Raw genomic sequence first — 15,963 nt, 5'->3', positions numbered from 1 at the left:
GTTGGATAACTTCCGATGTCATCTTTAGAGGCTTTGTGCCTCCATAACTCAAGAAATCAAAGAAAAACATACCAAATCACAACATGCTTACTTCCTATTTGCATAATAAGGAATTATGGCAATAAGGTAGGCCATGTTCTGAACTCAGTGGTACTATATTTGTCTATCTAATTAAACATTGTTAATAAGCATAGCTGTCTTATAAGGGACTTCATGCTGTTAGCCCTGTGTTGCATAAGAAACATGAAATAGCCAAATGCTATATGACATTCATTGATTTGGTTGTTATCACTCATTTATAGTTCTTTTCAGTAAAATGACATTCACAGCTATAAAATTTAGGTCTGTGCACTTGGTTCATTGAGAATATAAATAGAAAGTTAAACACAGAAGAAGCTGAAGAAAAAATTATCAGGGAGGAAGACGATTCTGGGTGGATTATCTTTATTTATGTTAAGACACTTAAAGACAGGATTAAAACAGGCAGTCAAAGAATGTGCACGGCTGCCAAACAAGTAAAATGGAATATCAGATCCATCTGGCATTCTCCATTCTGGGAAATAAATAGGAAGACCTATTAATTACTCTATTCACATTAAAAAGCCTATAAAGAACTAGCAGAAACCAAATTCTATAAAATGGGTTAAATGGACAGTATGTCACTGGACAAAAAAAAAAAAAGCTGCTGCATGTCTTGGTGTACTTTCTGAATGTACAAATGTAATAGATTATGTTCTTATTTTGCTGTCATAACATGATTTAACATTATACAGTTTAGAGAGAAATATTTTCTTTCTCAATTTCTGTTTTATTGCTGGGATAAAGATATGTCCTAGTTCTTTTACTTTGAAAACTGTTATGGTATTTATTATTATAAAAGGTTAAGAACTTAAATATATTTTTGTTGTGTTTTTCTTTAGAGATGTGAGGTGGCAGATGAAATATTACTTTATTGAACCCTCTGCCTTTGTCAAACAAAAATCAAATCATAACACTGAACTGAATTCCGTGGCTGGGATTACCTGGTTTAACAGGCTGCCCAGGGGAGTGGTGGAATCACCAGAAAACATGTGGATGTGGTGCTTATGGATATGGTTTAGGAGTGGGCTTGGTGGTGCTGTGTTAACTGTTGGACTCGATCTCAGAGTTCTTTTCCAACATAAACCATTATGTGATTTTACCTCTGCCAACATACGGCTTCCCACGGAGTTGGGGAAGTGAGGGGAAGAGATGGGAAGGCTGCATCAATGGGCTGAGATCAATGAATGCAGTCCAACAAGGCCAAGTGCTGGGTCCTGCTCTTGGGTCACAACCACCCCATGCAGCGCTGCAGGCTGGGGGCAGAGTGCCTGGAAAGCAACCCAGTGGAAAAGGACCTGGGGGTGCTGGTCAACAGCAGCTGAGCATGAGCCAGCAGTGTGCCCAGGTGGCTGAGAAGGCGAATGGCATCCTGGCTTGGATCAGGAATAGTGTGGCCAGCAGGACCTCTGTACTCAGCACTGGTGAGGCTGCACCTCAAGTCCTATGTCCAGTTCTGGACCTCTCACTACAAGAAGGACATTGAGGTGCTCGAGCGAGTCCAGAGAAGGGCAATGAAGCTGGTGAAGGGTTTGGAGGGTAAGTCCTATGAGGAGTGGCTGTGGGAGCTGGGGTTGTTTAGCCTGGAGAAAAGGAGGCTCAGAGCAGGCCGTGTTGCTCTCTACAACAACTTGAAAGGAGATTGTAGCCAGATGGGGATCAGTCTCTTCTTCCAGGCAATAAGAGACAGGACAAGAGAACATTGCCTCAAGCTACACCAGGGGTGGTTCTAGTTGGACATCAGGAGGAATTTCTTCACAGAAAGGGTGATTAGACATTGGAATGGGCTACCCAGGGAGGTGGTGGAGTCATCGTCCTGGAGGTATTTTAAGAAAAGACTGGATGTGGCACTTGGTGCCATGGCCTAGGTGACAGGGTGGTGTTTAGTCATAGGTTGAACTTGATGATTTCAGAAGTCTTTTCCAACCTAATTGATTCTGTGATTCTGGGAAGTGCCTCTCACTTTTCCCTTATCCTACAAACTTCTCTTTCTCCATGTGTGGAAGGAATCCCACCTCCTGGCTTCATTCATTGCTGTCCCGTACTTCCCTGTCAGAAGTGTGAGCGTGCTCAGACACGGGCCATCTCGCTCCTTGGATGCGATGGCATTCCCGACACCAAAATGCAGGTACCTCCTGTCCATAAGGTTCGGGAAGAAGCGGAATTTCATGTTTGCTGCCTTTTTCTGCCTGGTGAGCCAAGGTCGTGTCCGGCCGTGTCCCCGGAGTGACAAGTCAATTAAGTGTGGAATCGGCAAAAGATCAAATTCAATGAAACAAACAAAGCGCGTGACCCGAAACACCGTGCCCGTCTGCGATGAGTGAAAGTTCTACTATGCCGGTAGCTTTTCCCTGGGGAGCAGGGAAAACCACTTCTCACGAGCCACCCCCTCCTGCATGGGCAATCCCAACGTGCCCGTTCCCGGTGTGGCCGGGGGACCAGAGGATGTGAATCCCAGCGACTCCCGAGCGCCCCGGCGGCTCCTGCGCTCCCCGAGGGCGGGCGGTGCCGCCACCGCCGCCAGGGGGCGCCACCCCTCGGCCGCCCGCCCCTTCCTGCCCGGGCGGGAGCGGGAGGGCTTCCCGGCGTCCCCCGCGCCAGAGGACTACACCTCCCGGCGGGCACCGCGCCCCAAACGGCCGCCGGCTCCACGTGACCTCCGGGCGGCCAATCGTGTGTGTTCCGCGGCCTTTACCCGCCCCCGCCCCGCCTCGCGGCGCGTCGGCGATCCGAGCGCTGTAAGATGGCGGCGGTGGAGCCGGTGAGTGCCGCGCTCCCTTCTCCCACCCGCCTTCTCCTCGCCTTTCTCCCGCGGCATCCTCCTCTTTCTTCTTCTTCTTCTTCTCCTTCTCTTATTCCTCCTCCTCCTCGTCCTCCTCCTCCTTCTCGAGCCGCCGGCCGCGGCGGGCGCCTGGCGGAGCGGGCGGGTGGCCGGGGAGGCCGGCGAGGAGCGCACGCTCGCCGGGGCTGGGGCGGGGGAGGGGGCCGCGGGGCCGTGGCTGTGCCGGCACCGCCGCCCTGGTGCGGGGGGCGCGGTCGCGGCTCCGGGAGGACCCGGCGGGAGCGGGTTGGGCGGCCCGGCGGCGCCCATTGTGTGTCGGCCCGGCGGCCGCCCGGCCCGGCCGGCGCATGTGGCGCGGTGGGGGTGGCCATGTTGGTTCCCGCCGCCGCGGCCGTCCGGGAACCGCGGGGCGGCTCCTGCCAGAGCGGGAAGGGCCGGGTGCGCGGCACTCACAAGGCCCGAGGGGCCCCGCGGGGAGGGGGCGAGCGGTCGGTCGGTCCCAGACGCGCTTCTGGGGCAGCCGGAGCGACAGCGTGGCTGCTGAGACTGGGTAGACGGAATTGCCCTTTTCAGGCTATGTCATCGTTCTGGATAAAAGTTATAATTTTATTCAAGTTTTTTTTTATATATATATCCACCTTTCATGATAATTAAGTAATTCTTTCTTTTTCCAGGTGTTAAATTATGGTCATGGTACTATGCTCCGTCTTATAAATGTTGCCCCCAGCCTGCGCTTCCATAATGAGCTGAAGCATCTGGAAGTGATCCAAGTGCAGTTGTTATTCTAATCCCACATGATTGTGTATCATGAGGAGTAGACAGCAGAAAGCTGGGTGTTAGTGTTTCAAGAAAACACAGCTAGGGAAGGCTGGTCTCTTGCTGCTGCACTTACCAGCTGTGGTTAAATAGCCAGTCTGCTCTTTGGAGATGCCTTGTAACATTTAGGCAAAAACTACTTCAGTTTGAAAATCACTGGGTTTAAATAAAGATTAACCTTACCTTTCTGTGTAAGGGACATTGGTCCTTCTAATGGTTTTCGTCAGTGAACAAAAGAAAAAATTTCTACCCACAAGGAAGAGATTTAGGTTAGTCAGCATTTATAAATTCCTTGGCAACAGTTCTGAACAGGAAGAATGTCAGTTATTAATACAGGAAGACAGACCACCAGCAACACCCTTCCCATGTTCTCCAGCCACAGTGTTACACTTGTTTTGCCATCCAAAGGCCAGTCTTTCTGAGCTGTAGCCCATGTATCTGAAGATGAGAGCTTAGTGTCAGTGAAGTGCTTCTGTTATGGCTGTGGAACTCGGCAGGAATTGTGATAAATAATTTTTAATATTCATAGCCTCTAAAAATTGAAATTAGTCTAAAGGCCTGGCTGTGTGGGGCTGTCTGCACCATGCTGCTGGCACAAGCCTGTCTTTGCACCATTTTCTCCACTGTTTATACATCAGTGTTAAGCTGGACATGGAGGTAGACCAGGGCCCTAATTTAGCCAAAAGCAAACAATTGATCTTGCCACACTGTTTCCTAGCAGGATTGATTTGCCAGATCCAGCTCACCACGAGCAGTCATGCTAAGCTGGTAGAAGTGGAAGATGGGGCAACACAACTGTTCAAGTAATGCAGTTGTTCAGTGTTCTGCTGTAGCTGAAGTATGTTTGACTTCGGGAGTCAGATATTGGCTGTGCTTGCTTACTTTCCAGTTGAAGTAAATAATAAAGTTTTTATTTGTCCTCTTAGGTGGCTCACTTCTCCTGCCTAAGCTTAAGGTTAGACTTGTGTAGTGACCAAGGTCAGAAGATGTGCAGTGTCACGGAAATGCTGTTGCTTTCCACTCGAACAATTAAATTGCGTGTGTGGTTAGGATTACCTCTTGATCATAGGGAAGCCTTTCTGTTCCTGACCTTCAAAATCTGGACATGGGTTTCTAGAAATGTCATCTGTGATGCTTCCCTGGTGTGAAAATATGTTTTTTGGGAAATGCAAAATATGACTGAGCGTGGGTTTGTTTGGTTTGTTTTTTTTTTTTAAAGTAGGCTCCTACTAAAATCATTGCTTCTTACTTCCATGCTTTCAGATTGTTAAGAAGCTTGAAAAGTGTTTCAAACTCTTCACAAATATGAAAACTTGAGTTTAAAGTTGTGTAGAGAGTCCCATGGAAGCTGCTAAGAAAAAGATGATTATTCTAAGTAAATACAGACCTACTGCACAGGGGTTTACTTCTCCACTGCAGGGAAGACTTAACCCTTTGCAACACTGACAGGTTAAAACTCATTTTTTTTCTCATGTGAACCAGTTTTTTTCTGTTAAGAATATTCTAGGTTAATTTGTGAGAATATACAGGAGTGTGTCCTGTTCAAGTGCTCTCACTGTAGCCTTTGAGGATTAAATGTGATCAGATAACACTGTGCAAAAGTCAACAAAGTCAACAACAAAACCAGTAGTAATGCTTTAGTAAATAGTAGTTTGCCAAAGGTGACTTTAAATTGTAGTTGCCTGTAACTTTTTGGTGCATATGAATCTGATCCCTCATCATTCAAGTTGGAAAATGGGTGTCATGGTTCTTTTATTATATTTTTGTTTAATGGCAGTTATTGTTGTAAGTGCAATTCTTAGGAATTTAACTCTGCACTTTAGGATACAAGGGTGAAATTTCAATTACCTAGAATTTGAAAAAATGCTTGTTTAAGCAGCTAATTATCAGTAGGTGGGACTCAAAACTTATTTTAAATGAAACTATTATCTTAAGGGCTTACATAGTGGTGTAAGGCCTTGAAATTCTGGAAAGTTCAAAATAGCTCCTAAAATTCAAGGTAGGCTGAAAGGTATTTCTTTTGTGTTATTTGCAGACAGATAGCATGTAAGATGAGTGTTCAACTTTAGACTTGCTCTTTTGCTGGGTGTTTCTGCTGTAATAGTCGATGACCTGCTGTGGTTGAAGTCAGTACAGCATTGAGCTGCAGGATTGTGAACACAGTTGCTTGCTCATTGCATTTTTCTGAAAAGATACAGGATAGATATGTCTGTCATGCTGTTTAATAATTGAGAATATCTGTTACAAGCTTTTGTAAATTTCTGTCTGAATACAAAGCTTCCTCTAAGAGGAGGAGTATGTTGGACAACTTAAATCTTTTGAGATAAATATTTTTTAAAAGCAAGTTTGAAAAATTACATTTCACACAGCATATAAAATACCAAGCTTATTTCAAGGTAATGCATAAAAATAGCATATGAGACGGAGCTGTGTTTCATTTACCAGTACTGCCTGCAGGTGTGGAGGTACATGGGAAACTTTGAGAAAATGTGCTCTGTAAAGTAAAGGTTAGTTTGAATTTTGAGGGGACAGAGGGAGAATCAAATAAGGGATTTAGTAGAGAGCTGGCATTGAGGAAGAAAAGTGCAGCCTTTGAAAGTGAATTAATGTGACTTTCTCCTTAACTAAATTTTTCTTTCACTTTTGAAATATTCTAAAGTCAAGGCTAAACATGAGTTTGGAAACTGTTTTTAGCTTACAACAGTCCTCATTTCTTGAAGTTCGAAAGCCTCTTGCTCTATAAAATGTTCATGTCATGAAGGTAGCAAGTGTGTGATCTACAGATTTAAGGGTACTGTGTAATATAAATGTCTTGTTAGCTGCCTGAAAGTGGCAGCTTGATTCTATATAGTGGATGGAAGCCAGAAAAATTTTAACTGTTTAAAAGTCCTTTTTTTCCCCTAAATGCATGGAGCAGTTGTTTAAATGAATGATTTTTTAAACAGTAGTCTGTCTGTCTCGAGCTCAGTGCTGTTTATCAAAGTAGCTTGTGTGTATCGCATCCTTTACAAGCATCAGGCATACCAGTAGTGTGTCCAGCACTTTGTTTGAAGACTGACCTCTTGACCATTGACATTATATGTTGTTTTAAATTCTTTTCTGAAGATTGAATGTGTTCTAATTTTTCATCTGATAGAGAATTCTATGCTTAGTTGTACCAGTGACTCAGTATGCTCATGGAAATTTGGAGTGGTTTTGTGTAGAGGTGTGTGGGGAGATTAGAGGGTTTTTGTCCTTTGAGTCATCTGAACTGTTCTCCTCAGTGTTTTGGGAAGTTTTTGTTTCCTTGTTAGAGTGCCTTAGAAGTTACAAAATGTTAGATGTGGAAAGTCATCCCATGGATAGATTTTATGTTCCAGTAGCAAAGGCAGCAGCAGAGTGCTGACTGGTGTGAGGGGTGTTAGCACAAGGGCAGCTTGCTTGGGCAGCTACAAAATCACAAAGATATTGAAGTGTTTTGATGTTCCTTGTAACTTGTTTGATAATGCTGGTCGTGAGGTTGTGGGTTAAATGAGTACGTTCAAGTGTATGTAACCCATTTTTCAGAAGTCAAAAGGGCTATAAATATCCTTTGTATCTTTTAAAGCTGAGGTGATGATTAGTATAAAACCTCTGACTTTTTCTCTTAAGCCTTTTGTTCCTGTCCTCGTGTACACGTGTTGCACTTCAGTTGTAATTTGAGGGGATGTCACTCAGTTAAAATCAGGTTCTAACGTTTGTGTTCTTCCTAAAAATCTGTGGTGTTCTAAATGATGCTATATGCAGTTAGGATAGTTGCTCTGTATTAGGCCTTATGTCACATCTAGGAATCTTTTCTCTGTCCTGGTGTCTGGAAGTCTACTTCACACTGTTAAATTGGTAACAGGTGCCTGTTAGTACCACTTTTCCAGTTGCTCTTACACTACCTGTGGTTTTTACCGCTGTATGCTCATTCCTCAGAGTTGCATATCAGATTGTCACTTGGTTTGTTTTCTTACAGAACACAATACTTGCTTCTTGGGTGGGCTTTAATCCTTTTTGTTCTGTCCAGAATATTTTTAAATAAATAGCTCTTGATTTTGGGTCTTGCGAATTGTTATCCTGACTGTAGCATAGCAGCAGTTATGTGCAAGAAGCAGAAGAACCAGGAGACAGTCGACATGTTTTTCCCTATACATCAGATAACTGGCACATACAGGTTTCTCATTCTGTTGTAAACCCTAAATGAGAAGGTGAAAACTCTGGAATGTGACTTATTTTGGTTTAGTGCAAGAAACCTTTGGAAGCCTTTTCCACTAATTAATTCTCTTAGCCTTCACCAGAAGTGCATAATAGTGCTGAGTTACATCCTTTTAGGCAATAAACGTTGCACTCCCTCAACTGGTCTTGCTGAACAACTTCCGTAGACAATTAATGACACAAACGTGGTCTGGGCAGCATCTGAAAACCCTTGGTAAAACCCAGTCAAGCTTGTTGTTCTCTTCAACAGACAAACCTGATGAGGCAGTTTTTACTGTAAATGCTATTTGTTTCCTGTCCTGGTGACATGCACACCTTCCTTTGATATGTTGGTCATTATGTGCTGTGGAGAAAGAGTAAATAGCACCAATTAAATCTGCAAGTGTCAGAATCCAAGTAATGTGCAGATACAGTCATTAAATGCTGAGTAGGCAGATGTTTCATGGACTTTTGCAAGCTGATTCCTACATCAAAAACCATGTGGGTAGTAAATAAATGTCACTTTTAATTATGTGCTGTCCTGTGTATGAGAAGTGGGATTGGCCATATGAAGCTTTCCAGCTTATCTGGTAATACTACCCTATTTTATGACATACATTTTAAAAGCAGCAAACCAAATGGTTACTTAGTTTAGTTCTAGATGCAAAGTCGATTTTAGGTTAAAGAATGCATTAGTTGTGAGCAATAGTCAAGTATTAAGAAGGATTTTAAATTCAGTAGACCAGAAACTACTGGTGGAGTCAATCTGACTTCAGGTTAATAGTGTTGCAATTTTAAGGTTTCAAGGTGTGAATTGGTAAAATGTGGACAGTGTAACATTAATTCATGTAGTATTTATAGAATAGAATTCTAGATAATTTCCTGTAGAATTTCTTGGATACCAGGGATGGACTTTGAATGACAATTAGTAAACTTACACACTTCCTATTTGACTAATAATGAAAAGTGCTTTCATATACAAACACTTCATTTTCATAGTCAGAAGAGTGAGATAAATGTAAGATGAAAAAATAGGAGCTGATAATGATTAACCAGCCAAAAATTGTTTCTTTTTGTTTTCCTTGATGGCTGTGGGAAATATAAGGAAGTAAAAACCACCTGCTTTAGGCTTTTGTCTGAGACCAGCCACAAAACTGTTTTGTGATAAAAAGCTCTACTTCCAACTTTATACTTGGCACATAGAGCTGTACCTATCCTTGATGGGGCAGCCTGGTGTTTAAAAAAAAAAGTTTATTCTGGCTGGGTTAGTTTCTGAGGGGAGTGGCACAGTCCTGAGTCAAGGTCATAGTTAGCTAGGCCTTGGAGGTGAGCTGTCACATTCTGTTTTTGGACAGGAGCTTGAAATAATGGTTAGTCCGAGTTTCATTAATGCTTTGTAGCTTTCTAAAGGGACTTATTATTGTTGTGGCTTAACTAAAATGTGCTGAGTCAGATATCTTTCATTTGTAATTGTGCAGAGGGGGACTGTTGGTGTACTAGGCAGGTATGGAGGCTCATTGGTTTGTTTCGGTGTTGGTTTTTTTTTTTAACTGGACGTGCTACCTTAATCCTTTCGGATATTGTCTTGTATTGGAAGTTATGAAACAGCATAGCTCTGCATGTCCTCAATGGCTTTGTATTGATTGTTTCAGTTTATAGTTATGACACTTCTGGAAGAGTGACAGGTAGACTTTGGTATTAGTTCTTTGTATATTGAAAGCTAGTTGCTGAGCAAACGTGAATGAGATTCTCAACTGAAATTATTTTTGGAAGATAGACTCACTCTTGCTGAATGCAGACTATTTGTAAAAATTTTAGTATAATAGCACTTGTAAATGAGTTGTAAATATTATATATCACAACTGCAGAGTATTGTGAATGAAAGCAAGCTTTAGCACAAAACCTAGTGCTATTCCAAAATATCAACAAGATTTTTCTTGTGTGGTCACTGTATTTGCGTGTGTAATTTTTCTGACTCTTCTAGTTAGAAGTCCTTAAAGGGGCAACAAATTTTAGTTGTCTGTACTTGGCTTTTTGTAATTCAACACAAATGATAAATTGAATGAGGAAATATTGCAGTGCCTCCTTGATGTATTCTGCAGCTGGTTGTGTGTAGTTAAAGATGTATGTTTGATACCATCAAGTTAAACATGAATGGGGTAACACTAGAAATTTTATTCTACGTAGAATTTGAAGAACATAGTAAGTTTTTTGAAGATCTGTTTAGCTTTTTATAGTATTACACTGGAGGAGATATGACAGATTGTTCAACACTGTTTTTCCATGGGTTTGTTAGTGATGATCCCTTTGGATAATCTTCAGAAAGCATTTAGTTTTATTAGGAGGCAGGAATTTGCCCCTTGTACTGTATAAATCAAAGCACTGGCCTAGTGCTTCTGTTAGGCCTTCGCACTTCAGTCTCTTTGCTGTGGACAGGGGTGCATGTGAAAGTATTTGAAATGTGATGTAAACCAGCTTTTGAACTGAGGTGTTTTTCTAGGTGAGCTGTTAAACTAAATCATACTTGATTATTTTCAACCATAAAGGAGTAGCTTCTCTGATGTAAAACATATCGTGGTTAATAATGCTAAATATATTGATAATGAAAAGAAAATCCCTGTTAAACCAGATCTTTAAGTGTTATCAGAAAAACTTGCCAGCTGGGTCTGTGAAGATTGAACAGTGTTATCACTTCCAATCCATTCCACTTTTTTCAGCAGCTTTGGTGTGATGATAAACTGAGTTGTGTGGAAGCCTGGAGTAAACTGTTCCATTAATTAAATGACTTACCATTACTTAATCCACCCCATGTTAATTTGTTCTCTTAAGACCACAGAGTTTAAATTACTTCTTAAATACTACTTTTGCATTGCCGCATTTAGAAATGTCTGGAGTCTGAGTCTGTAGTTAGCTTTTGTTTGTATTACTGAAGTGGTTTTTCTTTCATGGGGTCAGCTGTATAGGCATTTTTGTGTTAGCTGTAGGGAATGAGCTACAGTCATCATTCCACGTTTCTGTGATTTTTCTAGCATGGATTGCCAGATTAGGGAGAGACGGTGGTAACTGGCAGGGACACTTGGCCTCACAATAAACCTTTGTATTCCCTGATTTGAAGGAATGGCATTAGAATTTCAAACCTGACACAGTGGCTTCTCGAACTGAATGATGAGCCTGAGAGAGTTTGCATGCAAAGAGAATATATTTTACTATTTTGTGTTTAAGTATCTTTAACATTTCTATCACTGTTTCTAGGCAGTTGAAAAAATAACACTTGGAATCAGTCTAGTCTGTGCTAAATCAGTAATTACATTTATTTCAGTTTGAAATTTGAGAACCTATGCATGTTTAAATTCTGCTGTTTGGTTGGTGATGTTGTTGCAAGTACAAAGATAACTACTAACTGGCTTGACTTCTATCTGCTTGCAATAGTGGATTTCAGACGTCAGAAAAGCAGGTCTATCTTCTACTTGTCTTAGATTTTTCTAAATAACAGGGATTGTACACCTGTTTCCAATAATGCTTTGTCAGAAACTAATGAAAAATAATTTTCCTTCTGAAATGATTGCTCTCTAAATTTATTTTAGATGTGCATATTCTAGATAACATAGTATATTGTATATTTCTGAAGTAACTCTCAAAACTGTTTCAAAATGACACAAGTATGTAAAGTGAACCATTCTGAAAACAAATGACATAGGAAGCAAATCACCGAACAGCAAAATGTGAATTCCTGCAGTTAGTATTTATTGTAGGGCCTATTCTGATGTTGAAGAATGAAGGGATACAAATTGTGCTTCCATGATGTGATTTAGGCCCTCTAATCAGAATTAATTGTAGGAACTCTTGGCTTCAGCCTTCTTAAAGTTACTTCAAAGAACAAAATCACCTCAATAAAAATTGAGAAGGAATGTATTAATTACTCCTTTCTTCAAACAGGAAACCACTCCCAACCCCCCTCAACCTGCAGAAGAGGAGAAAACCGAGCCAGCACCTAGTCAGGAGGTTGCCAGCCCTGAACAGTATATTAAACACCCACTACAAAACAGGTAAATAGTCCAGAAGCATGATTGTAGTTTTGCCAAAGACAGAAAAATGCCTGTGGCTTTGCAGTTCTTGTTTACCTTGCATTTTCTAGCAGTATTTTGACAGTTCTTGGGGAGTTTTTTTGAGGATTTTTGCAATGAGGTTGCAGATTAAATAGAATCTGATCCAGTTGTTAATATTCAGAGTCTTTTCAGATAGTGCAGTTACAGAAGGTGAAAGTCTTTGCAAATTTTCAAAATGCAGCCAGGTACTTGGAAAGAGCATGGCTTTGCTTTTAGTTGGAGATGAGCAGAGATTTTGTTGCTTTTGTCTGGTATGTTTTAATAGGCTGACAATGAGCTGAAGTTGCTGTCCAGCAGAACTGGAAAGCCTTGCCTTATACTTGGGTAAATTAAGGTGCCAGTGGTAAAAACTTGTAGTTAAAATTATAGTTAAAAGTTAGTGAAAAATCCAAGCCTTCCTACAGCTTCAAAGAGACCAGCTAGGAAGTAATTTTCTCCAAATCAGCCAAAGAGTTAATGTGGGATGCTCAGTACTTTGTGTTAGTAGGTAGGCACTGCTCCAAGTGGACCTTTTGCCAAGTGACACCTTACTCTTTTCCTAAGTTTTGAGTAAGTGTGGAAAACCATTCTACCCTGTAGTGCTATGCTGTGTGCATCCCATTTTCCTTGTTGTCTTTCAGCTTCCATCCTTCCACTATTTCCTCAAAACGCCCTGAATAAATTGGTGCTGACACTCCTTTACAAGTGGTAGTGAGGCTATTACTGGAAAGGAGTAAACTTGTAAAACAAGATTTGGAACGTCAGGAAGGGTCAGTTGATTGATCAATACATTCATATCTGGTAACTTAAAGTTCTGTGAGAAGATAAATCTACTCTAGTGCAAACCTGAGTGATTTCAACACTACTGAAACGATTGGAGTGAAAAATAAACCTGTTTAATTAAATGCCTCATCGGGTATTCTGTTCCAGCTTTTTAAATGATGCATTTTAGATCCAGAAAGAGAATCTTTATGTGAAAGGTTTAATTTATAATATGTTGAGATTTGTACTCAGTAGAGATGATTTTTTTCATTTAGTCTTGTCTTTATATATGCTGATTTTAGAACTTGAAACAATGAACTTGTGGGGGTTTAAGAATGTTGCCGTTAGTAAGCTTAAGGCAGCTTCCCTTTTAAAATGTATGCTTTCTTTTCTGTGCATGTATAGCTTTGGAGTGATATAACTAGCTTATGTAACCTCTACAAGGAAATTACTGGACAGGGAGCTGTGCTACTGGTTTTATTAGTTGTTGTTTTAGACCATAATCAGTTATTTGTGGTAGGGGACTGCAGTTTAGTAGTGACTGCAAGGAGAAATGGAACATATGAAGTTTCTAGAGTCTTAGTAAAGTTCCAAAAATATTTAAAATGTTTACCTAAAGGGATTGATCAAATCTGCCATGATTCTTGTAATGGGAACACAAATATCGTTATCTGTAAAGTATTTGAGAACAAATATATCATGTAGCTTATTGATGAAAACTGACCTCTGTGCTGATTAATATCTTAAGGTTTGCAATTAGTTTGGATATAACAATACTAATTATTATATTTTTTTATACACTGTATTTTCCCTTAGATGGGCACTCTGGTTTTTTAAAAATGACAAGAGCAAAACTTGGCAAGCAAATCTTCGTCTTATCTCAAAGTTTGATACTGTTGAAGACTTTTGGGCGTAAGTAAAAAATTTTTCAATCTGCATGGTAATTCCGGGATTTGTTGGCAAAGTTTATGTCAAAGTCAAAAAACCTGTTAAGTACTCCATTAACCACAAATTTTTTGGGTGTAATCTGAAATACTTGCAAAATTGAAGGTGAAGTCTATGCCTTGTGGTAGAATGTCACCTTTGAAGAGAATGTCAATGGAAAAGTTGTTCACAGTTTCAATGCACGTTGTGTTGCTGTAACACTGCAACACTGCTTATATTCATATGTACATGACACATGTAGAAAATCTTATTTGTGCAGTAGCTATCTCATAGAAGCATGGACTTGTAAATTCTGTTTGTCACTTCCTTGCCCCTACATTTTCCCCCTTGACTAAATTCTCGGGCTGCTGTCTCGCTGCACATGTTCAAGGGTACCTGAATCTTGAGCAGAATACTTGAGATTCATGCAGATTAATGGCATCCCTAAAAGAAGTGTGTTAGAGGTTACAGAAGAAATTACCTTCATTCTAATTTGAAGGTCCGTGAAAGAATTTAGGCTTCCAAAGCCTTTGAAGGTAGGCCTGTACTTTCCTAACAGTGGTTTCAGTCAGATTTGGGTGGTTGGCTTGAAAGATTTTGCCTGCCATAATGATGAAAATGAAGAGAAAATGCAACTGGCATGAAATTGAGGGTGAAAAAAAGCACTGTTGCTTTCTTAGTGTTTCATGCTACATTGAGTGGTAGGGTTTTTAAAGTTTTTGTTGCATACTTCTTTTGGATGTGATCAGCAAGGAAGAGACATGGTGCCTTAGCAGAATAAGATGACTAATTAGCACAAATAGAGAAGAAAAATGCTTCTACATTTTCAGGAACTTCATCAGTGCAGTTGTCACAGGGAGGGGAATGAGATTCTGGGCTCGTAACCGGCTTTCCCATTCCTACTCTGGGAGTGATTAATGGTTGAGTGAAGTGTAGTTTGCAGACTTGTGGTATGTGATGTGAGCTTTAAACAAATTTAGCTGCCCTATTAAAGTTGGTTAAGGGTAAATTTTTGAGCTCCTATAACCAAGATTGTTTGGATAATGAAAAGTGCTTAATGGAGATGTCTGCAGTGAGGGTATAAAATCAGACAGAAGCAACTGAGAAGTTAAACCTCCTTTGTGGTTGGAGTGAGGAATAGGTGTGTTCTTCTGGGAAGAAAATGTTATGGTCAAGATACACATTTACCAGCTTGCTTCTTTTAAGTTTAATGGCATTGTAAATTCCTGTGCCTGATTTCTCATTGTTAGAACATCACACTAATTTTTTTTTGATGCTGAACTGTGCCTGAATGTTAGTCTTGGGCTGCAGGTTGCTGTAATATGTGCAGGCAGAAGGGAACAAAAGTAATCTCTCCTTGCTAGAGAAGGAGACAGTATGTACTCCTTTGAATGTTTTTCTCTGAATTGCACAGTTGTAAATTTAATTCTGAATATAAATTTTGTTTTGTTGTCAATCATCTGTTCTTGCCTTTTGAATCCTTAATTCAAACTATCAGGCCTAGAACATTTAAACCTAGAGTACTGTATTAAATTCCTAAATCTTCATTCACAAAGCCTAGCCATGATGATGACTGTATTAAGTACAAAGTCGATTACTTCTCTTTAAAAACATTCTCTGCAGTGAGATTAGCTTTAGAAATATAAACAATTATTCCATGTATGTATACGTCCAGAATACACATGTATGCAGGACTTGTTGCCGTGAAAGCTCAGTGAGTTACATTCCTAATAACTTTGTTAGAATTAGGTTTAGAAGAGGCATTGGTATAGGAACCCTACAAGTGTTCATAAACTGACTTCCATTCTGCTGCTTTAAGACCAGAGCATCTTAAAGCAAGTGCTTTTATACTGTTGAAAAATACTTAAGAAGTAGGATTGCTTTTGAAATAACTTAATTGCTCTTTAATTTTTGGGTCTTGTTTGGTCATATGTCTTAGATTCTTTAAGAATTTTGTACTGTAAAATGATGCTTAGTTTTTAATCTTGCTTTTTTCCCTCCAATAGTTTATACAACCATATCCAGCTCTCTAGTAATTTAATGCCTGGCTGTGACTACTCGCTCTTTAAGGTATGCTTGCTAACCTTTTTTTTTTTTTTTTTTTTTTTTTTTTCCAGTTATGGATGTTTATGGATGGTTTCCTGACAAAGCAAGATACTGTCCAGATATTTTACTTAAGACATTTAGGAACATGGTTGGGAGTATTCTAAAGGTGTTAGGTTTTTTTTTAGAAAGTCCCAATTATGTGCTGTCTGAAAATCAGGCTGTCACTAGCTTCTGAAAATGCAAGTACTTGCTTTAACACTCAGACAGTACATT

At 40.3% G+C, this 15,963-nt stretch overlaps 1 protein-coding gene across 3 annotated transcripts in view; it reads left to right on the top strand.

Annotated features, from left to right (window-relative positions):
* The window catches only part of EIF4E (eukaryotic translation initiation factor 4E), a 31,923-nt gene that overhangs the window by 4,730 nt on the left and 11,230 nt on the right, over window positions 1-15,963 (top strand). The window contains exons 1-4 of one of the 3 annotated variants that reach the window (XM_064651972.1): window positions 2,745-2,839; window positions 11,810-11,919; window positions 13,537-13,632; window positions 15,651-15,714. In XM_064651972.1, coding sequence (XP_064508042.1) covers window positions 2,822-2,839; window positions 11,810-11,919; window positions 13,537-13,632; window positions 15,651-15,714 — 288 coding nt within the window. In that variant the 5' untranslated portion in view covers window positions 2,745-2,821. Of the gene's footprint in view, window positions 1-2,744; window positions 2,840-4,442; window positions 4,515-11,809; window positions 11,920-13,536; window positions 13,633-15,650; window positions 15,715-15,963 lie in introns of those variants that run through there. The other 2 variants (XM_064651971.1, XM_064651973.1) reach the window with 2 other exon arrangements.

Source organism: Pseudopipra pipra, chromosome 4 (assembly GCF_036250125.1).
Source record: "Pseudopipra pipra isolate bDixPip1 chromosome 4, bDixPip1.hap1, whole genome shotgun sequence".
Lineage (NCBI taxonomy): Eukaryota > Metazoa > Chordata > Aves > Passeriformes > Pipridae > Pseudopipra > Pseudopipra pipra.
Note: the sequence above shows the minus strand (reverse complement) of the source record. Positions and strands in the feature narration are given on the sequence as shown.